The sequence below is a fragment of the Pistacia vera genome, unplaced genomic scaffold (assembly GCF_008641045.1).
Source record: "Pistacia vera cultivar Batoury unplaced genomic scaffold, PisVer_v2 Contig367, whole genome shotgun sequence".
In the NCBI taxonomy this organism is placed as follows: domain Eukaryota; kingdom Viridiplantae; phylum Streptophyta; class Magnoliopsida; order Sapindales; family Anacardiaceae; genus Pistacia; species Pistacia vera.
Window position 1 is genome coordinate 34271 of NW_022196187.1, and position 27566 is coordinate 61836.

The 27566-nt window shown below is 34.5% G+C and overlaps 1 protein-coding gene across 1 annotated transcript; it reads left to right on the plus strand.

Moving 5' to 3' along the window:
• Positions 1 to 21964: 21964 nt before the first annotated feature.
• On the plus strand, positions 21965 to 25179 carry LOC116140268 (cyclic dof factor 1-like). The gene is made up of 2 exons (XM_031425916.1): positions 21965 to 22354; positions 23406 to 25179. The coding sequence occupies exons 1-2, from the start codon at positions 22172 to 22174 to the stop codon at positions 24681 to 24683; spliced, it is 1461 nt and encodes a 486-aa protein (XP_031281776.1). The 5' UTR covers positions 21965 to 22171; the 3' UTR covers positions 24684 to 25179.
• The last annotated feature ends 2387 nt before the right edge of the window (positions 25180 to 27566 follow it).

Below are 27566 nucleotides of genomic sequence, written 5' to 3' on the forward strand. Positions count from 1 at the left end.
AATGGTATGTAGCCTAATTAAAACAACAAAAACCCATTATGCACAAAAGTACCAAAAGGAACACAAACCAACTCACATCTATCGAGGGCATCACACGGACATAAATCAATCATTCATCAGAGCAATATGAGATTAGCTAGTGGCATATAGCCTAACCCCAACTCATATAGTCAATCAATTAACTATTAAACAGGATCAGACATCAACAATGGTCAAAGATCAAGAGATATTCAAGATTAGCTATTAGCGTATAGCCTAACCTTGACTCATACAACCATTCAACCTTAAATCAAAGGCAATCACGCAATAATAATGATTAATCAACTCAACAAACATAATGAACGAAACTAAGATACCATTGGATCAATTAAACATTTGATTAGACAATAAAAATAAAGTAGTTTAATTAGATTACATTGGATACACTAGGAAAGAGTATAGCTACGCATAAATACAAGAAAACAAACCTTGATCTCACCCTTACACATTTGGATGCAAGATCCACTCAAGATGATCAAGGTTTAGCTTTATACAAGCAATCACTCTCTCCTAAGCCTCAAAAGTTGCAAAAGTGTTTTATATAACCTAATCATAATGAAAATCGGACTAAAGTTGCCTTTATGTAATTTTTAGGCAAAATTGTAAATATTGGTCACCAAAATTAGGGTTGAAAATGCAGAGTTTTTCCAAATATCGTGATTTGCACCGTGGCGCATTTGAATTGCACTACAGCACGTCTCCAAGTGATTTTTCCTTCGACAAAAACCCTATCACACCACAGTGTGGATAAATTGAGCTATGGCGCAATTTGGATTTCGTTTACTTTATGTCGCGGCTCGATGATTCTTCGCTAGGGCACAATATGAGTTGCGTCGTCTTCATGTCGCGGCTCAAAAAAGTGTGCTGTGACTCAGTTGCGGAATTTCACTCTTTTTCAGCTTGCCTTGATTTATCCGCACTTGACGGGTCCAAGATGTCCGAACACCAACACAAGCAGGAATAATCCATCTTTTTGCACCTAATTGCCTGAAAACACAACAAAACTCGTGATTCTGGAAAATAACAAAACAAGTAAGGAAACTAATCCTAAATAATGCATTAAACATTGAATTCCTTACAATTTTACCCCCAAATCACAAAATAAATCCACATTTTCACCACTCAATGGGCTCATTCCTTTCCATTAACTTTGTAACATCAACAATGTTAAAGGAATGGCTTCTGCATAAAATTTTATGGTCTTTAGCCCCTTGACCCTATACTCTTGAAAGATAAAGTTTGTATCTTTGTCATCATTTACTAAATACCTAGCCCTTGATAAAGGTAACTCAACCTCAACCTTAAATCTCTCAATTAGGAAAAATTCCATTAGCTATACAAGTCTTAACATTTTTAATGAAGCATATATAACTAAATTCATTAGGGTCAACCCTCAATATCTCATATTATAAATCGAAAGCTTTAATTTTCAATTCAAATGTAATTGCCTTGAACCTTCATAAACAACAAGCACCAAACAATGACAAACATGTCAACTAACTACATAATTTAAACATTGTAAAAGTTGGAGCTAGCCTTTACCAATGCCAAGAGGCCAAATCAGCAACGATGTCAGTGAGGCAAAATTCAGCTTCCTGATCTCGAGAGTGAGACTTCCCATATCGCTTGGGAAGGAAGAGCCTGAGCTGGTTAAATACCTGGGAATCTTCCAAATGTCCAGACGTGTTTTGGGCTTAAGTAAGGGTTCTTGGGTTTGAAAACAAAAACGTGAAGGGTCGAGCTTTGGATTCAGGCCACCCAAGTGATAAAAGCTTGAAAGTATATATTTTTTGAGTGATTCAATTGGACTATTTGTGGAAAAATGTGTTTAATTTGAGTTAATTATTTCATAAATACCTTTTATGGGATCACGGGTGTATTTTGAGTATTTTCATGTTAAAACTGATATTTGAAGGAAAAGGAATGATTTCTATGGAATTCATGATGAGTAGGAACAAACAGTGCAAGAATCGGAGTTGAAACAAGAAAGTTGTGATGCGTCGAAGATACAACGTAAAATCTGGAAATCCTTCAAGATGTTCATGTTTCGATGTTTCAATCATAACTTGAGCTGTAGAAATCAGAATTTGATGATTCTTGTGGCATTGGAAAGCTTATTAAGAGAGATACAAAGTTTATGTTGATGAATTTTCCAAATTCTAAATATTACAGACTTGTAGGATAGAAAGAACGATCACTGCAGCGACAATTTCTGATCGCTACAACGATGGATCACGAGCCTGTTTGGGTTATTGTATTCTCTGAGTTGGAATCTGAATCATTTAGCATTTAATTCTTTCATAATTAACCTCCAAACCCTAGCACTATAAATAAGGGTCTTTAATTAGTTTTTATGGGAGATTAGAGAAGGAGAAATGACGACTACTATTTTGGAGATCGGGATTCTTGCAGTTCTCGTTCGCCAATTAGGGAAGTTTTTCTATTTTTCTTTCTTGAACTCATGTTATTGAATACAATGGTTGTTTTTATTACTCCAATTATGAACTAAATTCATTTTCTAGGGCTAAAGATGTAGCCCAATTTATGAATATATGTTGACGTTATTGTTGTTGATTTTTAATTGAGCATTAATCCTAAGTTTTATTATTGTGTGTAATGCTTTCAATTCTTATGGATCCGAGAGTTGAATGATATCATGGGTTGGGTTGAGATCGAGAGATGAAACCTGATTAGTCTAAGATAATAAAACCATAGATTGAGCGAACGCTAGAGATGGGTTACTGCGATCTTTGAGGCTTTGGTAAATTCCATAGAACTTAATGATCTCTTAGCTTCTAAATTCAACTTAGAGATATATTGGGTTGTTGCTTAAGGGTTAATTCGCTAATTGTTCGAGAGAAAGTTAGTAGAATATTAGGGAGTTTGGCCTTTAGAATAAGCTTAATTAGGTTAGCAATAATTGTCAATGCATAGGATTAAATTGATGTGAAATCTGTGCCCTAGGTTTAGTCATATTGATCTTTTTGCTAAAGTATTAATAAAATTATGCTTTTGTTTAGTTCTTCATTAAATTCATTCTTAAAATTTTGTTTAATCAAATAGCAATAAAATAGACTACTTTGGTACTTGGTAGATAGTTCTCTTGAGATTCGACACTCGTTTACTTTTGAACAGCCTGTCACCAGGCTACCAAAACGAACAATATCTTGAAAGTGTTAGGCCGATTGTGAGCCGAGGTGTTATAATTGGTATCAAAGCCAATCCCAACCAATAATATGCGAATAGTCAAGAAGTCTTGCCTAGCCCAAAAGAGATCGCAATGAGGATGTTGGACCCTGATGGGGGACATTAGGACATCCTACATCGCTTAGGAAGGAAGGGCCTGGGCTAGTTAAATACCAGGAAGCCCTCAAATGTCAATACACATTTTGGGCTTAAACAAAGGTTCTTGGGCCAGAAAACAAAACCGTAAGTGAATGGGCTTCAGAATCGGGCCACCTAGGTTGCCAAAGTGAACAACATTTTGACAGTGTTGGGTCGGCTATGGATTGGGTGTTATAGAGAGAGCCCATATTAAGTTATCTTGCCACTGTTAAAGGCAGGTCGGGCCTATACACTTGGCAGAGGCCTAAACTAGCTATAGGGAAGCTTGTTGTGTCTTTGTCGGCTATGATAAGGTAAGAGGAAGAAAAAGGGTAGGTGGGAAAGAGAGAAAGAAAGAAGGGAAGAAAAAGGAAGAAGAAAATAGAATATGGGGGAAAAGGAGAAAAAATAAAACCTAGGGTTTGGTTTGGGAGGGTGAAAAGTCAAAAGTACCTTTACTTCAAAATGAAAATAACAAGTCTACCAAAATTACAATTAAATTTAACGGAATGGGGGCTAGGGTCCAATTTCCCAAACCAACGGGTGTTTTCTATTAATTCCTCAATCGTGTGAGGATTTACTAAAAAAATCTCTAATTTAGGGTTAATTACATTTGCACTATGAGATATTTTGTATCTTAACTACCCTAGCATTTTTTTAAAACTTTTAGATACTTCTATAAAGGAGTTTATGTATCATTGAATTTTTTTCTTAAGATTATATATATATATATAATATTTTTGGATGTCTTTCTTTCTTTCTTTCTTTTTTTGATATTTTCAAAGGGGTTTTTGGTAACATGAGTTAGGCTTCGCTTCACTAATAAGAGATGACGTAATAATATGCTCGTTAAGTCTTGCCTTTTCTTGTTATGAATTGATTTGCATAAGCTTTGGTAACTTGCAATTTATGGATCTAAAAATAGCATCTTGAAAAGCTTGTAATACCCATAGTGGTGAAGAGTACTTCTTGGATTTTGTTGGTCAAGAATAAATTTTATAGAGATAAAGAGTTGTCTTGAATGAAGATATTACTCAACTCTAAACTCCTTTTGATGTAAAAGTTTCAATGAGTAAATCAATGGAAGAAGATGTTTTCAACAATAAGTTCATAAGTATAGATTCTGTCCATATTGAATCTACTAATGCAAAAGCTTTCTAGAGTAAATTAGTAGGTAAATATGTTGTCTTCTTCTAATACATAAGTTGTTTGAAGATAACGTCTAGGCTAAATCATAGGATATGGAAATGTTTAGAGTATAAATTAGAAGTTGAAGATGTTTTCTAGATTGAAAATCATTATATGAAAATTTTCTAGAGTGTATTAGATTGATAGAGATAATATCCAAACTTGATCCTCCTAACTCGATATTCTTTCTAAAGGTAATCAATATATCACAGCTTAATGTGGAAATTATGTGAAGCAAATTCATGAATGTTGTTTAGACTTCAGTTGTTGACGCGAAAACATTTTGGAGCAAATCAAAAGATTAAAGCATAATGTAGATACTGTTTTAGTAAATCAGTGGATGTTGATCAAACTTGAGCTTTTGATGCGAAAGGTTTTGGAGTAATATTAGATGCATGATTTCGCCTAATATAGTCTAATTTTGTAAAATTTTGGCAAAGTCCTTAATACTTTTCATTAGGATTAGATTGGTATGAAGTAAAGCCACCATTTGACTATGTTGTGTAACTTTTGTAATGTCTTCTCAATGGTGGAGGTGCTTACATAAAATTTGTGGTTGAATGATTCGTTATTGACATCTTCAATATGTCATATGTAACGCCCCACTTGAGGTATGTAGCTAATTTACGTTGCATTGCTTGAATCTTTATTGTTTTGCTCTTAATTGAGTTGTTATATTGTTACTATTGTTTGGTTGGTCCTTGGTTGAATGGATATTGTGAGTTGGTTGAGTGGTTGCCCTGAAATTTGTAAAGACTTGGCGAATTTTTGTGTTACAGACTTCGCCGAGGCGAAGAAGAAGCTTCACCGCGGCGATGAAGTCCTAAAATCTACGGTGTAGGTTCTATAAGTTTTCGCCGCGCGAAGGGCTTGACAAAATGTGTATTGAGTTTCTAGAGAATTCTTCCTTTGGGGCATAATGACCATTCTACCTCTAATTAGTAAGAAAAGTGGGGAGTGAAATGCAAGGAAATTACATGGAAAATAGTTTAAATGGGGGTGCATTTGCAAAGAATTCAAAGGGCAAAAGTGAAATTCCTAAGAAAGAGTAAGGGTAAAATGGGAATGAATGAAGATAATTTGAGCTAAAAAGGGGTTAAGTTTAGTAAACCCTTCATTTACTCTTCTTCCACCGCCTCTTCCATTCTCCATTTCCTCTCAATTCTTCCTTTAAGCTTTCAAGGATTTTTTAGGGTTTTTAGTTGGATCTTGGTAGAGAATTGATCTAAGGCATCCTAAGGTAAGAATCCTTGCTCTAGATGTGAAATTTACCTATAAAGGTGTTGAGGTCTTAATGTGTTATTGTTTAAAGGTGTAGAGAAAAGACATCTACCAAAGGAAAAGAGAAGTGTTAGTGGAATCACACCATCACAAGGTAAGTAAATCCCAATCCAAGTTGATATTTGAGAAATCCTTTGAGTAGAGATTTATTTATGCATGATATATGTTATGTTATTGAGAACTTGTGTTGAGATGAGTAGTTATTTTGTGGTTGTTAAATACACTTCACTTGAGAAGTGTGATGTGTGGGGAGAATGTAGTTTGTGATGAAATTGGAGGAGATTGAGAAATCTTTTTGGAAGTGTTAAGTTATGGCAGGGATTACAGCTTGGTGAGGGAGTTTTCTCCCATTTTGGATAGATCAAGAGAGGGATAGACTTATAAATAAAGTGGAGTGTAGGTATGCACACTAGTTGTTTGATGAAATGCCTAAGAGAAGTATGAGCATGAGTTGTGAACCTTAATTTTTGCAACATTGCATATTGTCATTTCCTAAGTGCATTACTGAACATGAACCATCCATATGCATTAATTGTGCATTTGAGAAGTAGTTTGAGAAAAAGTAGAGAACTGTGTGAATGAACTAGTCTAAGAGTAGAGAGAATGAGAAGAGCACTAAGAACGGGTTGGTGCTTTGTGATCTCCACCCGATAGGTATGAGAACGGGTTGGTGTTTTGTGATCTCCACCCGATAGTTATGAAAACAGGTTGGTGCTTTGTGATCTCCACCCGATAGTTATAAAAAAAAAAAAAAGGGTCAGTGCTTTGTGATCGCCACCCGAAAGTCATGAAGAGTGGGTTGATGCTGTGTGAACTCCACCCGGCCGTGCCTCCGGTAAGATGAGGCCGTGACATATAACAGAAGTTAAGAGAGCTGTGTGAAAGAGAAAACAAATGAAATGAGAAAGAGTGTAAGGAAAGAATTAAGAGAAAGAAGTTACGGGGACAGTCGAGTAGGATTTACTTACTGAACATTATTTTGTGCTCACCCCGTTGTTTTCTTTATGGTTGCAAGATCTAGGTGAGAACGTGGTTGGACGGGCATCGATAAGCGAGGAGCAATAGCTGCACTGTCCGCTGTTTTAATATCATTTTGTAAATGATAGTTTTATTTTGTATAAAGAATGCTTATATGTAATAAAAGAAAATTTTTGGGCCCATTTACTTTTGCTAATATTCATGTCTTCTACTTAATATTTTTCTATGAGTACCCTAGTATAAAGCAGTCATTACATCATAACTTGTAAGGAAGAAAAGTGTCGAGTCGGTCATTACGATTACAAAAATAATCCTAAATACTATAGTTAGCGGTAAGCAGGGTCGAATCCACATGGAGTAATGACTGTCAACCTAATGTTTATTCAAGTAAATTGAGTAATTTGATTGATGAACAACTAAGAAAATTAACTAATTGCAAGAAATTAAGAATGTTAACTAAAACACTAATATTAAAGACGTTGCCCTTACGGATTTGGTTCGACCCAAGACTAACTCCCACAATTCCTCTCTTCACTCTCCAATTTCCTAAACCTACAAGGCTCGGAAAATCAATAAAAACATCTCCCAACAATCTAGGTATAATCCACCATGTCTCCATGTCGTCTTAGTTACAGATCGATTGGTTAAAGACGATCATCGATTAAGCAAAAGCTCTAACAATTAAATACCACTAGTTGGTACAACGCTAATGAATACAACCCATCAACTTTGTATTAACCAATCAACCAATTACACAACAAATGCATTCCTAGCAGAAATACTAGTAAATGCAAATATCACTTGATTGCAATCAGAATTGAAGCAATTGAAGGCAATAATAAACATTCAATAATCTCAAACCAACATTCAATTGTGCAAAAAGTTTTATATCAACAAACGTTCTCCATGGACATTATCAATTCAACACGTCAATCATCATAATAATATAAAAACATCGCAAACAAACTAAAATGAAAGTAAATATAATCTGAATACAAGAAACTTAACTAATTTTCCAATTGTCTGGGCTCAATCCAACTAGTCAAAAGCTGCAATGAAGAACCGTGGCCATCAATCTTGGTCTAGACTTCACAGTGACAGGCAACTGGGAGCTCTACCTCTCATGGAGGTGTCGACAACGGCTAGAGAAGCTAGACAATTGCTGATCATGGTGGAAAACGAGTCACTGATAGTTGGAGAAGGTGGTTTGTGGACAAGGAAGACCAAAAAAGGCTAAGGAAGATGAACAGTCACAATGGCGGCAGCTTTTAGTGGTGGTTCCTGATGGCTTGTGGTGAAATGATGAAACTACTAGAAGGTGGACTAGGTGTTGGGGAAAACAAATCGATAGGTCGAAAGGTGAAAAGTCACCAAAAAGTGAGTAAAAAGACACCAAAAAGGTGAAAAGTCATTGACAGAATATGAAGAGTTTCGCGCCAAATCGCAATGGAATCGGTGTGGGAGAGCTTAGACGAAGCTAGGAAGGGAATGGTTGGCACAAGAGGAAGTTGATCAGTCACCAAGAAGTCCAAGAGACACTGAAAAAAATGGAGGAATGCCATGGAAGTCCAAACATCGCCGGTGGAGGGAATACGAAGCATAGCCTACGACAAGAAGTGAAGAATAATGAAGATCAACAATGAGGGAAGGTGAAGAGGCTCGTCAGAAAGTGGAGATGAGTGGTCAGCTAGGGTTGCCGAGAGGTGGCCTCGGTTTTGCGACCTTTGGATTTATTTTTATAGTCAATGCGACAAATTTTAGTTCAATCCCTACACAAAACAAAAATGACAAAATAAACCCTAATTATTCATATTAATTTGACCCCTGAACAACACAAAAGAGATAAAATCAACCCTAGATAATAAATCACACTCTAGTATCAACTTACTCAATCCAAAATTTTAATTCAAGCATGCAAAATTAGTAAGACAAACTCAGAATATGATTTCCATGCATAAATTCATAATTTCTCTTATTTGTCTCCATATAATTTCATTTTCAAGCACAAATGGGGCATTTTAATCACTTTAATAGATTCATTTCATGACTCTAACACACTCCGCAACTTACTCTTTGCTCGTCCTCAAATAAAGTCAAAGCAACTCTTTTATCATTCTCATAAAACCATACACAACCATATTCATCAACAGCCAAGGCGTTCATGAAAAGGTAAAGTAAAGAATTTGAACACATCAAGTCAACAACACAATCCTAAATAAAGAACTAAAGTTTCTGTCAAGATTTGTCTATCTCCATTTATGCTTCTCAAACACGCATCCCATGTTCCTGTCATAATGTAAGAATGTAGTGCAAGACTCCCCAACTTATGTGCATGCAACATACAACTCATTTTCCATACAAGATTGTTAATCAATTTTCGTTTTCATTATTTTTCATTCATCACTTGTTTTCTCATTTTTCCTTTATCCTGTCTTAACTTTTTAAGCTTTCTAGAAGGCCCATGTAGCAGGCTTTAGGTCAATGACTCCCAAACCTGACAGCTATAGGGCACTAAGTGAAGAACACCCCTCGGACTTACTTAACCGACCCAACTAGGCTACAAGTAAAAAACTTTTATATATATGTAAAGCTCATGATCTATGTAATGACTTAGTAAGCTTTCTAGAGAACCCATATAGCGAGCTTTGGGCCAACCACCCACAAGCTACATAGCTTTAGGGGATTAGGTTTAGAACACCCTTTGGGTTTACTTGAGCAAGTCAACTAGGCTTCAAATCAAAACAAAATCATCAACCAACAGTTTAGCACTTTCAAAGACAAAGATTAACATTTTTAATCACACAAGATACTAAATGAAAATTTGCTTAATAGGCATGAAAAGTATGTGGGAGACTTGCATAAACACTAAAACACATGACATTCACACAAATCAGTGTCTAACCATAATTATGGACAAACCTAACACATAATAGAAACAATAATTCAATGTTTAAAATCGTGTTGCAACAAACTACCTTCACAAATGTCACAAAACCTTTGAACTTGGACCTTAATTGTTTACAAAATGATTGTGCATGAATTCATGAAATTTTAAAAAATAGCTCACTTTTTCCACTTTTGGACCTACAAGAGTAAGATTTCAACATATTTTCCACAAAAATTTAAGCACAACAACTCAACCCATAATCAATCAACACACATTCTTCAACTCAACACAAAATCAAATCAACACTTCTACCCAACTTCAAATGTCATTGTCCTCAATGACTGACAACTACAAACATTCTCCCCAACTTAGCATTAAATGATCTCAAACGATAATAAAATCAATAACAATTGAAATAGTCCAACACACTTGAGAACATATCCAACAATAACAACATGTAAGGTGGAGAGATACAGCCTGAGTGATAATGACGAGGTTGCCAAGCATGTTTAAGACCATTCAGTAGCCACACAACTTGAGTACTGAACCACGACACCCACAATAAATCATGCAAAGACAAAAACAACAAAAGAAATAAAGTAATAAGACATATTTAAAAGGGTGGGTGTTAAAGTGTTGACGAAAGATGTTGAAGTCTTGAATTTCTTCTTTTGATCTTCAAAGTGAGTGTTACACTCTTATTTGAAAAACAAGAATGGATATGCTCTATGTAAGGGGAAGCAATTGTCCTCATCTTGTTTTGGGATATGCATATTCTAAGTGGGAGCTTTTCAATTTTTGTTTTTGGCATATTGTGTATGATTTTATACTTTCATATGAAACTCAAATTTTGTATAATTTTTTCATCAATAAAAAAGGGGGAGATTGTGGAGCTATCATGTGTTTTCATGTGCCAAAACTAACCAAAGAGTTGATTGGTTATCTAACAAACGTGCTAAGGTATGACAAGAAGTCATAACAAAAAAATGTAGTTTTCCTATTTGGTATGACCATGCAAGACAAAGGAATGACCACTCCTTGTATCACAAATTTGCTTAGATGGACGTTCCTCTCATCATGACAACGTTCCATGTGATTATGCATGCTTCTGCAAAAAATGGAGTCAAGTCGCTTACACTAGCATAACCAAGCAACATGCCCGTTCCATCCAAGTCAAAAGTCAAAGTACTCAAAATTCAAACATCTCGCACCTTTAACAAATCTTGGAAGACAAGCCTTGAAGATCAAGCTGAAGTTCAAGTATCTAAAGTGGAATGATAAGATCATTCTTGGTTGAACGTCAACATTCCAGGAAGTCGTGCATGCTTATGAATTCCTTATGGATTTTTAAGGAGCCAATGTATTCATCATTCCCTATGGTGGAATGATCGTTCATGATGATGGCACGCTCGCTAGCGATGGTGGAATGATCATACCTAAAACCCTAAAGTTGTACGAAATGACTGTTGGTGTCAGGAAAGAACGTTCGCGATAGTGGAGTGTCCGTTCCTCTGTGTCTACAGACTTTTCAAGACTGCATTAAGTGCAACAATGACTCTTTACCTTCAAGGGAGGAAGTCAAGCAATAAATAAAGCTTTTTATTGCAAAGAAAGACAGAGAGAATATCAGAGATTCAAAGTCTTATAAAAAACACTCTCACATAATCCCTGGAGCTAAAAATCCAAATCAAATCATCACTTTATTGTACCCATTTGAAAACATTTGAGAGTATTGTTCTTATTGTGTGTTCAAGCCTAGTTGAAAAGACAATCTTTCTCACACTTTTATTCAAACACTTTGCGGGTGAAATCCTATAAATCTAGAGGTGAAATCCTGTCAAACTAGTGTATTGGCGCAATCCAATTCTAGTGGAACTTCAAGGAGGTTGCCTTGAAGAAGTGGATGTAGGAGGCTTATGGATAGAACTCCGAACTACTATAAATCTCTGAGCATTTCTTCTCTCTCAACTCATTTATTATTCCTTGAATATTTACCTGAAGCATCACTATCACTTGCACTCATTCATTGCTCAAACCCCGGATTGTTTTTCTATACAGGTTTTACAATACCCAACCCAATTTGCCCCATTGACATCCCTACTCTAGCGTCACCATGCAATTTCTTTTCATTTAAATTAAGGACATAAACATCAATTTTTTATCAAACAAATATCAAATTTAAACATTAATACATCTATTATTAGTTAAGAAAAATACTATTTAAGATTAATCAGTTGGAGACAACTTAAAAGTACTGTAAGACAAGATATTTAGGCTTAGTTTTGGATTGATATAGCTTGTCCCATAAATCACTTATGGGTCAACTTTAGAAATAATGTAAGATTTGTTTGTTTTATTTAATTTTAAAATCACTTTTATTTTAGGAATTGAGACCAATGCAAAAAGACCCAAATAGATATTTTAAAATAACTTTGTTTTATTAGTAAAATATATGAAAATTTAATTTCTTAAATAAAAAGCGTAAAATTTAAAAATTACAATAGCCGGTCAATGGAGTTTTTGACCAAACCCCAACGACTAGTGAGGTGACAATACCGACACCATTGAGAAAATATGGCAGCATTACACTGCAACAAGCCAGAAACATTTCAACAAAACTTTTCAACTCACTACCACATACCTATGTGCTTTCTAGACAAACCACTAACTGTTGGGGTTATGCCCTAAGAGTACAGCGTTTTTCTGAGAGACTGTAAACAATTGTTAAATAAATAAAATTATTATATTTTACCATCATATAACTCCTTTTATTTTACATGTGCATATGTATGTATAGATCAATGGTCAAAGAATCATGAGCTACCGAATTAGATGAAATGCTCATTTTTGTGAAGTAGTCATATATGGGAGATACTAGATTTCATCGTAGCTTGAAATTATGTTCACAACCAAGAAACATGAACTAGGCACTCTGTTTCCATAAGGTTGTTGTGTTGTCTATCTCGATGGAGGTGATGAATCTCGAATCACTAAAATAGGGAATTCAGGGCAAAAACACTTGTGCATTATATATGCATTGGACAAAACCAAGTGAAGTTTATAATTTCTGTGTAACTACCATAACGAAAAACATAAACTTCACATCTTAGCACTTAGGCATATGTACCTATATCCTAAGTGGGAAGTGTACCTTTGATTTATCGACTGCAGTCTTTGATTGGAGTAGAAGGCGAGACTTTGTTGTTTAATAGGTCAATACCCTGGCTGATTGGGATTGTAGTTCTATGGACCTAACAACACTGTTCCATAGATATGGAATTCATAACTCCAAAAGGTTTAAGGGATACCCTCTTGTGGGTTTTAATAGGACGTGAATGATGAGATTTGGCCAAGCATTTAATGAAGTGATCATTAAACATTTATCATTTAGTGGGACTAAAATTGGTCACAAGGATAAGATGTAATTGGAAACGTATACCAGTATAGCAATCTAGTTCCAATTATAGGTGTAATATGAGAGTATATATGTAGCTATCACTAAATGGAATGGCTTTAAGGAAATAATTTAATCGGATTAAATTATTGAAGTTTATGATAAACAGAGTGTTTGATTCAAGAGTGCAACATTGTCCCTTTAGTGGAGTCAGACAACGTTAATGCATTTGATTCCTAAGTTTATGAGATAAAGGGGTAAGGAACTGAATATGTTGAAGCTAGTTATTAAACATTTCTATATGGGTCCACTAGGAAGCCGATAACAGTTATCTTGGACAATATATGTGTACTACATTTTAATTTAATTTGAACTATTTAGAATAGTTTGGTAAATTAAATTAGAATAAGTTATAGAAGGCGTTTGAAGACTTGCATCAAATGTGTTAAATAGTTTAATACCTTTGTAGAGGAAAGATTTACATGATCGCCATGTGAAGTCTAAGGTAATGGTGAAATTTTGGCAAGAGCGATGATCTCGAGCTTGAGCTCAACTATGAGCTGGTATAATTAGTGGAGGAACACTTGCATGAATGTCATGTAAAGTTGTGGACTTAATTGTTATTGCCCACTGATGGAATTGGGCAAAAGCGATCTCGACTTTGAGTTCGCTTATGGTAAGCTTGAACTCGAGTGCGAGTTAGGCTATGTTTCAATATAGATAGCAAGCTCGAGTAAGAGATTCAAGCGTTGTATTGTAGCAATCAAGCCAAGCTTAAGTAAGTAGTTACTTGGTGTAGCTCAGTACATTTCCCCATGAAATTCCACTAACTATGAAAAGAGGCCAAAGTCACTATAACATGCAAGATATAGAATCAAATTTTCAAGATCAAGTTGTTGATCCAAAAAATTCTCTCAAAAAGTCAGTTGAACATTCTCTTTTCAGATTGTGTGTTCTGAAAGTTGTTTCAAACACAAATCAATGAAAAAGAGTTTTGAAAGTTCTTCCACACCCACTCGTTACGTCCAGGAGGCTTCAATCATACCTTAGGAAGGTCCACTGGAGTCGAAACTTCACCGGGAAGGTAGTGATCATTCTCAAAACTTGTTTCAGCAGATCCTGGGGTTTAGGTTTGAGTTTTTCACAGAGTTTGCATGTTGGATGTTTTTCCGATGACTTGCAGTTTTGTATCCCAAACACATCACTAACACCATCACATAGATCACTAGCAAGTGATCCTAATGGTGTCGATGGTGTCATTTCACTCGTCGTCGATAGTTTGTTAGCAATGGTACATGGATAGCCAATGCCTACAGCAGTTAGCTGACTACTCTTTTGGCAAGTTTTTGTATTTATTTTTAATATTTTTTATCATTATATTAATCTAATTTTAAAAGTATTTTGTAAAAAATATATATATAATTTATATTTAATCAAGGAGGATTTTGGTAATTAATTTATCTAAAAGCTTATTTGAATCCTAAAACTTAGAAATATCTTCTTTTTAAATCTTTCAACAAAATAAATTATAGAAAAAATAGATTAGTCCATAATCAGTTTGAAATTTGTTTCTCAGACATTTTTTTATTATTACTTTAAAAATAAATGATTATAGAGAAGTTACAACATCCCAAATTCACCTTAATGTCTCCAATATTTTAAAGAGTAAACGACATTTTCCGACCCAACGTTTAGCCTAAAGACAGTTTCCCACCCAAAAACTTTCAAAATGACACTTTCCCACCCACCGTTAAGATCTATTAGTAAAATCCGTTAATTGACATAGTACATTCACTGTAAACGTGAAAATACCTTTTACTATTTGACTTAATAATTTTTTTTTCTTCTACCGCTGGCTCTACCTCTAACCTCCACCATTAACGATTCTAATTTGTTTGCACATGGCAAGGTGCAATTCAACCACCTAGCTAGGTACGATTCGTTAAATTATCATCTTCTTCCTGACAAGGGTTTCGCAAGCGTAAGAAATCGTGCAATAATAAAGAATGAGTAAACAGATGTCGAACCCTAGAGAATTACTAGCTACCAAGTACCAAAATAAACTATCCTATTACTATTTGATTAACCAAAACTTTATGGAATGAATTAATAAAAACTAACATTTTAAAATAGATTAAAAACTAAAGAAATAAAATTGCAAACAAAATAAAACACTAGTTGTTATACAATATGACTAAACCTATGGCACATATTTCACACCAATTTAATCTTATGTATTAATAAATCATGCTAACTTCATTAAGCTTTTTCTAAAGACCAAATTCCCTAGAATTCCAATAACTTTCTCTCAAAGAATTACCGAATTAACCCTTTATTACCAACCCAAGATATCTCTAAATTGAATTTAGGTCTTAAGGGATCATTAAGCTCTATGGAATTTACCACAATCACACAAATCGCGGTCTATCTGTAGCGTTCGCTCAATCTATAGTTTTATTACATTAGACTAACTAGATTTCATCTCTCGATCTCAACCTAGTCCATTAAATCATTCAACTCTCATGCCTAAAAGAATTGAAGCATTAAGAACCATAATAAAACTTAGAAAAGATATGCTTAACAAAAATCAACAACAATTCATCAACACATAGTCATAAATTGGGCTACATCTTAGCCCTAGAAAACATTATTCAGTTCATAATTGTCATGAAAGAAACAAACATTGTAAAAATAATAGACATAAGTTCAAGAAAAGATAAAAGAAAGCTTCTCTAATTGGTGATTCAAAGCTTCACGAATGATTGCTTTGATCTTCCAAAATTGTGGCCAACCTTCTCTCTCCCTTCTCTCCCTCCTCCTTTAAAAATATATAAAGACATCTATTTATAGTGCTAGGGTTTTAGGAGTGTGGTTAGGACAATCCTATTCAAGTTAGGATAATGAAACTCAGATAATACTTTACAAAAATTGCATAGAAGTCAGACTCCAAGATCTTTGCCATGGCGAATTATTTTTTTGTTGCAATGAGCACGCAATTTTGTTACTTCCCTCTTACCCTGAAACACTTTCACCAATGCAAAGATTTTGTTTTTTGAGGTGACCAAAGATGTGGAAAATTGAGCATTATAACGTCTGAATAGTTCAATTTCATAAAAATAAGAACTGTAGCCCTTTGAGTTATTTTTCTAATGGTTCAAGAATTGTCCAAATCTGAGGTCTACAACTCAAGTTATGGTCAAAATACTGAAGCATGCTCTAGGTTCAAGCATGTTCCAAGATTTGCAACTCATACTCGAAACGGCATAACTTTCTCGTTTCAACTCCAATTGTTGAACCATTTGTTCCTGGTCATAAAAAATTCCATCACCGATATTAGAGGTGGACAAGCCTGGGCCCAGATGGTCTTGGGCCTGGGCCTCAAGGCCTGGTCCCAAATTGGGACCAGTCCTTGAAGGACCGGGCCCAAATCCTCAAGGACCGATCTTGGGCCCATGAGTTTTATTAGGGCCTAGACCGATCCTAGGACAGATCATGGGCCCATAGGGGCTAAATGGATATTTATGTAAGGGGATTTACGTAATTTATCAGGGGGTGATTTGTAAATTTTTAATTAATTAGTAAATAAATATAAATGAATGGTTTTAATGGTTTTAATTTAAAGAGATAATTTAATTTTAGCTTCACAATGTGAAAATTTAATTTGAACTTAAACAATTAAATAAATATAAATGGATGGTTATAAATTTATATGGTTTTAATTGAAAGAGATAATTTAATTTTAGCATAGTGTTCACAATGTGCAAATTTAATTTAAACTTAAACAATTAAATAAATTTGTTTTCTTTTAATTATTAATTTACATCGTCAAAATTTATGTTTTTGAAGAGGTTGAGTAGTTCAGAATCTTCGGGGTTGTACTATAGTCTTCTATCCGCATGAATCCAATCCCATAAACATGTAATGACTTCAACCATCTCATTGGTTAAAAAGCATCTTCTATCTTCAATAATGCGGCTGCTAATTGAGAATGCTGACTCAGATGCAACTGTGGAAACTGGCACACATAAAATGGCATGTGCCATTTGGGTTACAATGGGGAATCGACTTGCATTTTGGTTCCACCATTGAAGCACATCCATCTCGCGTTTCTCCTTCTTGGTCATGTAGTGGCCATTTGCAGATATCGTTATAACTTATTTGGTCCATGTCTGTACGCACTAGAGCTACTACATCCACCACCACAGGTACTAAGTTCCATATACGTCCTGATGCTCAATCCCTATTTATGAATGTCTTCATTAGTTTCCTGCTGGTCATCTCAGATGGGTGTTCCACTATACCTATTCTGATAGAAAGAAAAATTACTTTTCAATTTTCTGTTAAATTCTATCAAATAAGAACTGTAGTCATATTCTAAATGCTAGCCTATCTCAGTAACTATACAATTAAATATGCTTAATCTAAACCTATGATCTACAATAAGACCTAATCCGTATAAGAATATAACATCTAACCAATATTTCTGGTATTTTGCTTCCATTTCTAAAACAATTGTACTTAGGTCTAGATTATATCTATGTCTATCAAAGGTTTTACAAATTTGAAGTCAAATATCTAATGATAAATTAGTAGTCTGACAATAAATATCACTTAATGCATTAGTGGAATTGTAAAAAAACTTTAAGAAATGTATGAAAAATACTACAAATCGTCCAATTAGAATTGTTGACAACTTCGTCTGAATAGTTCTTTCAGTTGATGAAATCTGTAATTTGTCTTGCGGTTGGTATAACTTTTTGCAACATCAGGTACGTGGAGTTCTAACGGACAGGCATGTCACAACATAGCTTCTTTGGTTGAACTGACAGCTCCTCTTGGTGACAATACTTGACATACTTATTCCATCTTGTATTGCTACCGATAATGAATCTGATAGCCACGTGCACTCTATCAATCCTCGCATGTATAGCTTCTAAACCTGCTTTAACAATCAAATTGATGATGTGGCAAGTACATCTATGGTGAAAAAATTTGCCTTCACCAAGCGAATCCAATTTCTTTTGAAATAAGAAAATTGTTGCAGTGTTTGCAGCTACATTATCAAGCATTAGCACCACAACTCTTTCAGATAATAAATAATCTTACAAAACTTCAATAATTGTATAATAAACAGTGTTAGTACTATGTTTAGCATATAATGGCTTAAAACCTATCAATTTTTGTTGTAAACCCCAACTATGATCTAGGTAATGTATTGTGACACTAAAAAAATCTGTTTTTAATCAAGCAGCCCATATGTTGGAAGTAAGTGCAATAGATATATTCTAAAAAAATTTAAATTCTTTTGTAAGTTTATCACTTATTTTAGTACAAAGTTTTGTTATGTCTCTTCTACTTATACCTCTATTAACAGGCCTATATTGTGGACAAAAAGCTTTTCTAATCATCTCAACAAAAAATAAATTTTCTAGATAAAGAAATCGGAGAGTCTATATCAGCTATGTATTTTGTTACTTCCTCTCATACAAAGAGTGAATTGTATTGCCAGTTTGAGGGAGTTGAGGATTGTGGATTAAAATTAAGTTGAGTTTGTATTTGCTTATCAATTCCGCTTGAAGTTGAACCATGTTGCATTAAATAGGGTGCTTTTTCTCCAGGTGCCACCTCATCGTAGAAGTCTCATTCTCAGCGCCGATCGTAGTATGACAAAAATTACATACCCCATACATCTCTTCCCCGAACCCATTTGGCTTTGGCCGTTTTGATTTAGTAAAAAATTGCCATACCCCGGACACAGGCCTCTTCGTCGGTCTTGCAATGGTGTCACAGCTCGCCTATGTTTGGCTGGACACAATCCCAACCGTGTCTAGATTTTGAATTGCTGCATCTGGAAATGGTGAAAATAGATCGAACTCTTCCATTTCTTGGGTGGATAGAGGAATTAGAACATAATACTCATTTGAGAATGATGATCCTCCGAATCCATAATTTGGGGAATTCATTATGATAAAATAATAAATAACTAAAATGGATGAAATTGAATAATGAATAAGTATAAATAATAAATTGAATAATGAATAAATATAAATAAGAAATTGACTAATAGATGAAATTGAAGAGAGTTTGAGAAATAACAATAGATGAAGTTGAATATGAATAAATATAAATAATAAATTCATTCTCTTTCTTCTTTTCATGCAAGTCTTCAATTTGTTTGAGTTGAAATATTTCAATCCAATAAAAAGTTTCATGTGCATTTTAAAACACTAAACCTATAAAATACCGCATAACCATTTTTCTCAAAAAGAAAATTGTGTAAGGGGTGTTTGATATTACTATCTGGACGTTGCATGTTATAAAAATAAAAAAAAAATAAAAAAATTGCGGATTATCAAAAACGTTAAATCCAGTTATGTAGTAATTTCATACAACTGATTAAATTTTAAAGTTAACATTGATTCCCTGAGGTATTATATAACATAAAAAATTCCCCTGAGATTTTATGAAATAATAGAAGTCCCCTGTCATTAATGAACCATTAGTGAGCCCTTATAATTTATATGTTATAAGTTAGTAAAAATTACCAAATTGTCGTCCTATCATTTATTTTAACATCTAAAACTTAACGGCAAAATAATTTACGTTATTTTAGAAATCTCAAGTGAATTTTTGTTATTATATTATACATCAAGAGGACCGTTTGGATCAGGGATATATATGACAACGAGGGTAATCTTTGTTTATTTTGTAAAATTCTGGTGTTCGATTTGCAAATAACAAAATATTACGGTAATCTTTTATTACAAATAGTATTTACTGTTGGTCATATGGGAGGTAATCTTATTATCTTGTTAGGGGGTGTTATTAAAATATTACCGGGGTAATATGATTTTTCTACTCATTTTGCCCTTAATTAAAAACCATTTCGGATACAATTACCCTCAAATGTCTAGCAAATAACAATTATCCAGTCCCTCTACATTTAAGAAATTAGCTAAAACACCCCAACCACAAAAAAAAAGTTTAAGTGTTAATGAAATACTCCCAGCCACCCAAGACCACCATCGGCTGTAACTCACCACCATCGACCGCCGACATCATTCGATGTAATGGTGCACGACTGGCGAGATCTTGCTGGTCGTGCGCTGGTAAGGCCTTTTCCGACCATGGATCACAGATCCATGGCTAGAAACGACCAGATCTAGCGTTTCTATGGTTGTTTCATAGCCAAAGATTCACGACCATAAATCTGGCTATGAAATGGCACGGCCAAAGATCTGGCTTTTTCACTGCCAGATCTGTGGCCCTTTCACATCCACTTCTTTTGCTATGAAATGGCCATAGATTTGGCCGTTTTCCGATCATAAATTTGTGATCCATGGCCATTTCTGGCTTTGCCGACGCACGGTCGACCTTATACAGCCAATCGTGTGCCATTCTATCAATTACTGATGACAGCCGAAGGTTGTGGCTGGCTGTCGGCAGTGGCTTGGGGTCGATGGGGGTGATTTTGCTACAAATTAATGTTTTATATGACTTGGGTGTTTTAGTAAAATTTCAAATGTATGGAGTTAAAAGAGTGATTCAAAAAATAATAATAAAAAATACTATTATATTAATATTTAAAAAGGAGGGAAACTTAATAATTTATATAATATACTCACCTATTTATCTTTCCAACCAAACAAATTATTCACTAATTTATTGAAACCAATTAAATACATTTTCTAAACATTCTAAGTAATCTTCAAGATAATTTTTCTTTCTGTTAATATAATATACCCATATAATAAAATATAATATGATCCAAACCAAACGCCCCCAAGGGGATAAATGTTATTAACTCTTAAATTTACATAAAATGTGTAAAAAATAAAGTAAAAAGACTAAGGTGGGTTTGGGAAATAGTAGAAAAAAGAAGGGTTTGATGGAAAAATCAAGCGACAGTCGAAAAAATCGGAGAGGACTTGTTGGGCAAGAGAAAAAGGTCTGGTCCCGTCTTATCTTCTATAAGCAACTGAACCGTGTCAGTTACCAAGAATTATATGGGTGCAGGACAGCCACTAGAAGAAGATTCTTTTTAGCATTCAATAAACAGGTAGATGCTATAGTAGTAGTACGTGGCGTGATGCTATTTGTTGGAGATGCTAAGGCGAAGGATATATTGTCCGACTGAGCTTTTCACTTCGCTTTTTGCAGGTGGGCCAGTTAAGAATATGGTGCTGATGTGGCAGGAAACAAAGTATTAAATCCATGCTAGCTGTATAAGGGAGCCAGGTGGGTCTATTGCCACGTGCTTATGTGGCAAGTGGCTTCACATTTAATAGGTTGTGAACAGAGGAGAGCACCACAAAAACAGACCAAGAATTTGAGTTTTCTCCTATCAGACTACAAATAAAAACCAGTTCTTTTTTATTCAATGCACTTACTATTTTTATTTATTTATTGTAATCTTTTTATCTCTTACTCACTTCATCATTGAAAAAGAAAGACGAAGTCTTATCTATTATTTGAGATAGATAAGAAAAAAATCCAAAATATTTTAATAGTGGATTGAATGTTATATTTATCAACTTTCTTATGCTCAATAGTGTTAATTAATTGAATTATTTAGATGATTTATAACTAAATGAAAGTTTTTAAATATTAATGAATTTTGATATTTAAATTAAAAAACAATTAATTGGAAGAATTGAATTATGAATGTTAGGATACAATTCGAGAAAAGAAATGAATTGGAAGAATGGAATTATGAATGTAAGGCAAGGGAAGGAAGGAAGGTGACATGGCAAAAGAAAAAAAATGGAAAAATGGAGTGACAAAATAGCACTATCTTTTTCTAGCAAAATGGGGGAATCAAGACAGCATGAAAAATCTCAAAGGCCACAAGAACTTGTGGCTCACAATTTTTTAACCTTTGCTGATGTGTCATTCCCCATATCTTTTAAACCCCTCCTTCATTTTCACCATACTTCCTCTCTCATCTTCCTCGTCTGCTCGAACCAAAAAACCAGACATTCTAATTCTAAGTAACTACAACACCACACAGGTAACACAAACATTAAGTACTGTAAAGTGAAACAAATTGCGTAGCTTTTGTATTTGTAAGGAGTACGAGAATGTCAGAAGTTAAAGACTCTGCTATAAAGCTGTTTGGTAAAACGATTTCATTGTCAGTAAAGTGTAATTATGATCATCACTTTTCTTCTGCTGCTGATGATTTTGAGGACTCTTGTGATCGCAACCTTGAAACTTCTTTACATGAAGACACCTCTAATATGGAACTACAACCCGATGATGAGGTATGAATATTATCTGAGTAACTGTTTATAATACATTGAGTACTGTTAATTCTGTGAGCATCTCATGTTCTTATTTTCCGAGTTGAACGACACCCCATTTTTCAGAGCTTCCGTATTGTTGATGGGTTAATTTTAGTTTCTCAAGATTTCACGAGGGAACATGGACTTCAGTTTAGTTTTCAACCGCTCATATTTTCCCTTTTTTTTTTCGCCTGTAATTTGTTTATATAAATATTATGTTTGTCCACAACCACTACCTTTCTGTTTTAATTTTAGCCCTTTGGAATAATTTTCAGGGTTTTGGTTTTAAGATTTCGTCGCTTATAAATGTTTCGTAGCTGCTTTGCAGCACAGTAGCTTTCAGATATCTCTTTAAAGGAATTTATTCGTTATTATTGCGTCAAAAGTTTTGGATCAGCTAGTTATCAGAAATAAGCTCCTTTGAAATCTAAGTTGTGAAAAAAAATTAACATCTGAAACAAAAAAACTGTCAGATCAAAGCTTCTGACGAACTCAACAAAGGTTTTTGTTTGTTTTCCGTACTATAACAAATCTTCAATTTACCTAATATCTTCTTCTTCTTCTTATCACCTCTTAATTTACCGTTTAGTTGCACGGTCTCTCCATGTTCATTTGAAGGGTTGATTTAATAAAATAATTCGTTTGTAGTGTTGGATTTCTAAAATAAATTATAATTTTCCGCAATATGAATTAGAGTATATTATGTAAAATTCTGGGAATTCTCTGTTTCTAGTAAACTGGGCCTGAATTCGGTTCCTCTACTCGTCTCATTTCAGTTATAACATGAAGTCATCAATAAATCAACCTTATTTCTTAGCATAACTTTGAACAACAAAACTGTACAACAGACTGGAATCGACGATTAGACTTATGCATCAGCATGAAGTAGAATTTTCGTTCACGACAATCATTTTTCCATATTTACTCCTTATTCGAGGCTTTACATAATCTCGATGCTTCGTTGTTACTTATGAATTATGATATAGATAATAATTTATCTGATTGGAACTATTGCTCATCGAAATTTTAGGAACAGTCAGAAAAAGAAGTGACTGAGGATAAACTGGAAGATGGATCTTCTGAAAAGTTCAAAGATCCACCCACATCATCAGTCATTAGCGATAACCCCAAAACTCCCTCTGTTGACAGAGAAACTTCGTCGCTGAAAAGCTCAAAGAATGAAGAACAAAGTGAGACAAGTACTTCACAGGGAAAACCATTGAGAAAGCCGGACAAGATACTTCCATGTCCTCGATGTAACAGCATGGATACCAAATTCTGTTACTACAACAATTACAACGTCAACCAGCCCCGGCATTTCTGCAAAAACTGTCAGAGATACTGGACTGCTGGAGGAACCATGAGGAATGTGCCCGTAGGTGCTGGTCGCCGCAAGAACAAAAGCTCTTCAACTTCATATTATCGGCAAATTATGATATCAGAAGCTCTCCGTACGGTTCAGGCCAATGTCGCAAATGGAGTTCATAACCCCTCTTTCGGAAATGGTACTGTCCTTAACTTTGGATCAGATTCTCCACTCTGTGAATCTGTGGCTTCCGTATTGAGCATTTCAGATAAGAGACAGAATTGTGTTCAAAATGGGTTTAATAATAGACCTGAACAAAGAATTCATGTATCTCATGGAGGAAGAGATAATGGGGAGGATCGGTCAAGTGGATCTTCGACAACAGCTTCACATTCATCGGAAAAAGGAGGAAATTTTGGTTCACAAGAAGCAAGGACTAAGAATTATCAATGTTTTACCCCTCAATTACCTTACTTTCCAGGGCCTCCTTGGCCTTATCCATGGAACTCTCCAATGCCTCCTCCTACTTTGTACCCGTCAAGCTTTCCCGTCTCATTCTACCCAGAAACATCTTATTGGAGCCGTATAGTGCCAGAAAATTGGAATATGCCTTGTGTCTCCCCATCATCTTCTTCTCTTAGTCAATATGCCCCACACTCTACTCCTGCTAGTCTAACCTTGGGGAAACATTCAAGGGATGGAAACATAATTAATCCAGGCAACTCTTCAGAAAAAGAACCCTCAAAAGGTACCAACAATCCAGAAAGATCTGTTTTAGTCCCAAAGACTTTGCGGATTGATGATCGCAGTAAAGCTGCAAAGAGTTCAATATGGGCAGCACTTGGGATTAAGAGCGACAAGACCAACTCTGGGGAAGGTCTATTTAAGGGCTTTCAATCAAAGGGTGATGACAGAAATTTCATTAGTCCTGGCACATCAGCCGTGTTGCAGGCCAACCCTGCAGCCTTGTCACGGTCATTCAATTTCCATGAGAGCACATAATGAGCAGAGCTGAAATTTAGTACAATAAACTTACTACCTCTTGTGTGCAACTGGTAACAAATTGGAGCCACCTTTTCTCCCTTCATGTTTTATGATCACAATTGAGTAACCAACCTCAATGCAAGAATCTGTTGGGGAAGCAATCCAAATCCCAACACAGAGGAAAACAAGGGAAGTATCCTCATGTATGCATATATATATGTTTACCTTTGGAGCAATCTTTCACAAGCTCATATAGCTGCTTTGGTCGCCTGTGGAGCATAATGAACCAGATGGTTTTTGCCCAGACTTTAGATGGTTTGTTGAGCAAGTATCTTTATGTACTGTACATATCTATATATGAGAGATCGTGAGATATATAGCTAGAAACAAGAGAGATTCTTGGATGAAACAACTTCCAAATATTGTAACATAAACTTGTGAACCTTAATCAGCCACTTTTCACTACTTTTTCCCTGGAGCTTCCAATAAATAATATGGATTTAAATTTTGCTTATTCTCGATCTCAAGCACTCTACCTTAAGCAGATGATTGTTCATCGCTAGGATTCTTTGTCCAAGTATCGAACTAGCACTTGCCAGATTCTCCAGCTATAGGAAAATTAGAAATAGAGCGAAACTTTTTTTGTTTTTTTTGGTTTTTTGAAGTTGGCCCTCGCACAATAACTTTGGATGATGCAGTGCAGCAAAGGGTTGGATGGAAATAGATTTAGATGGGAGGGCAAAATGATCAAAATGGTTTTGAAAAGGAAAAAGATCGGAGATAGAGGGAAGGTAGATTCAAATAAAAGAAAAGTTAATGTAGGGCCTCATTTTAGCCGATAAACTTGGATTTATGTCACAAAAAGTCTAGCATCTTTCCCTTTCAATCCCAAAGAATCCAAACAACTCACTAAAAGGCTCAAAGACTAGAATAAGGTTTACTTTTTCTTTCTTTTTTTCCCTTCCTTTTTCTCTTTCTTCTTATACTTTTTCTTTTAGGAAGATACAGATCTTATGATACATTAAAAAGTGTTTTTATACAGTTGAAAACTTAACTCAGTTGCCAAAAACATATTGTATATATTTTTTACAGTGTTGACAAACACTTGTATTTTCCTAAAGAGTGCTTTTAAGTATTTTTGGCCCAAAAAAAAAAAAAAAAAAACCTTCTATTCAGAAACATTTTCTTAATCCAAAGCAATTTTGAACACATTCTAGATAACTTCTACCAACTACCCATGTGGTCAAAGTTGCAGACCTTTATTTTACTTTGGTCAATCAATATCTTAAAATTCTGTTCATTTAATTGTTTCAGATTTATCAACCAGAGTGAAACATTCAGGCACTTGTGTAGTTGTTATATCAGCATTAGAAGGCCACATTTTCCGCGAAAGTTTTGTTGTTCTGGGGCCCAATGCATGTGAATTTAATCGCCATAACTGCAAACTTGGCCACATTTTCTTTGTTTCCTTTTCTCTACTTTTTCTTTTTTTTTTTTTAAATGCAATATTCTGTTCTCCAATCAGAGCATCGTTATTTAAACATCACTATAAGCTACAACTATGTGGAAAGAACTTTTACGTAAAATTAAATTAACTACGGCTATGTAATTGAAGATTAATAATAAAACATTATTATTTGATCTGGCTAGTTTAATGAAACTCAAAAGATAAGATAAGAATATAAAATATACATCTATTTTTATCCTTTAAAGAAGAAAGAATAAATTTGGGGGATAGCCACGATACATCATAGTGACTCACTGGCAAGTATCAAATTCACATTCACATTCACTGCAATTGGTGGCTTTCTTTTCTCTTTAAGATTCTCATTCGAATTCGATCTGACCAGCATTCATTGTATGATGATGGACAATTATAATTTCATGTCAGATAACATTAGACTGAAATTATAGTCAACAGTAACAAATAAATCAAAACATACATATAAAATTTAATTTGTCAATACCAATCATATTAATTATAGTCAATTTAAAATTACTTATTACAAACACCACCATCCCTCTGTAAAAAGATCAAACTTAAAACTTTGACTCAAAATTATGACACTGTATATAATCATCGGTCCATTTGGAAACTAATGTTCTTTCCTTGCAAAATACATAGGGTTGGTTGAGTAATTAGTGTTTTTATTTCAATCAAAATTTGAACTTGTTATTATAGTTTTTCGGCTTTGATGGAGTATGATGATGGTTAAAAGGCATTGTGAAGTGTAAGTTGAGATGAAGGGAGAGTGGTAAGAGAAATACTAGAAGGATGTGACAGATGGTAATTATCATATAATGTTTAGTTTCAAAACTACAAAAACACATATAACCTCGTCATGTTTTGATTAAAGGTTAGAATTATAGATAATATATTATATACCACCATTTTTCAGGTTTTTAACTGGGATCTCCTTTAACTGGCGGTAATAACGCTAACGACAAAGTTTTTTTAGTTTTTATGTGTTCAGTTTTTTCCTTGTAGTGTTAATTGTTGGTAATCGATTACTACCGCCAGTTAACAAGTCACATAAACATGAGAACAGCAAGACAAAGAAAGTCGGTGGAAATAAAGGCAGAATTTAAAATGATGTTGTGATTGATATTAAAGTGTCCAATTCTAGATCTTCAGCTATACATATTTCCTTGTACTGTAACTATGAGGTGAAATCATCATTTGGACCTGAATTTCCTCCAAATTCTACATTTAGTAGTCCATGTCACCATCTCCTCTTATGTTTTTTCCGCTAAAATTAAGAGACATACTATATAGTTTTATTATCGGATTATTATTAACCATTAATTGTAGTTATTTTTAAGTTGTTAATTTATCATGATCATCTGGCAAAAGTAATTTAATATGTCACGTCACTATCTCCTGCTTTAATTATTTTGTCG

What these genes read in the sequence shown, in the direction of transcription:
- LOC116140268 (XM_031425916.1), top strand. Translation starts at nt 22,172, where the DNA reads ATGTCAGAAGTTAAAGACTCTGCTATAAAGCTGTTTGGTAAAACGATT. An exon ending in AACTACAACCCGATGATGAG is followed by an intron (nt 22,355 to 23,405) that starts GTATGAATATTA and finishes TCGAAATTTTAG; the next exon opens with GAACAGTCAGAAAAAGAAGT.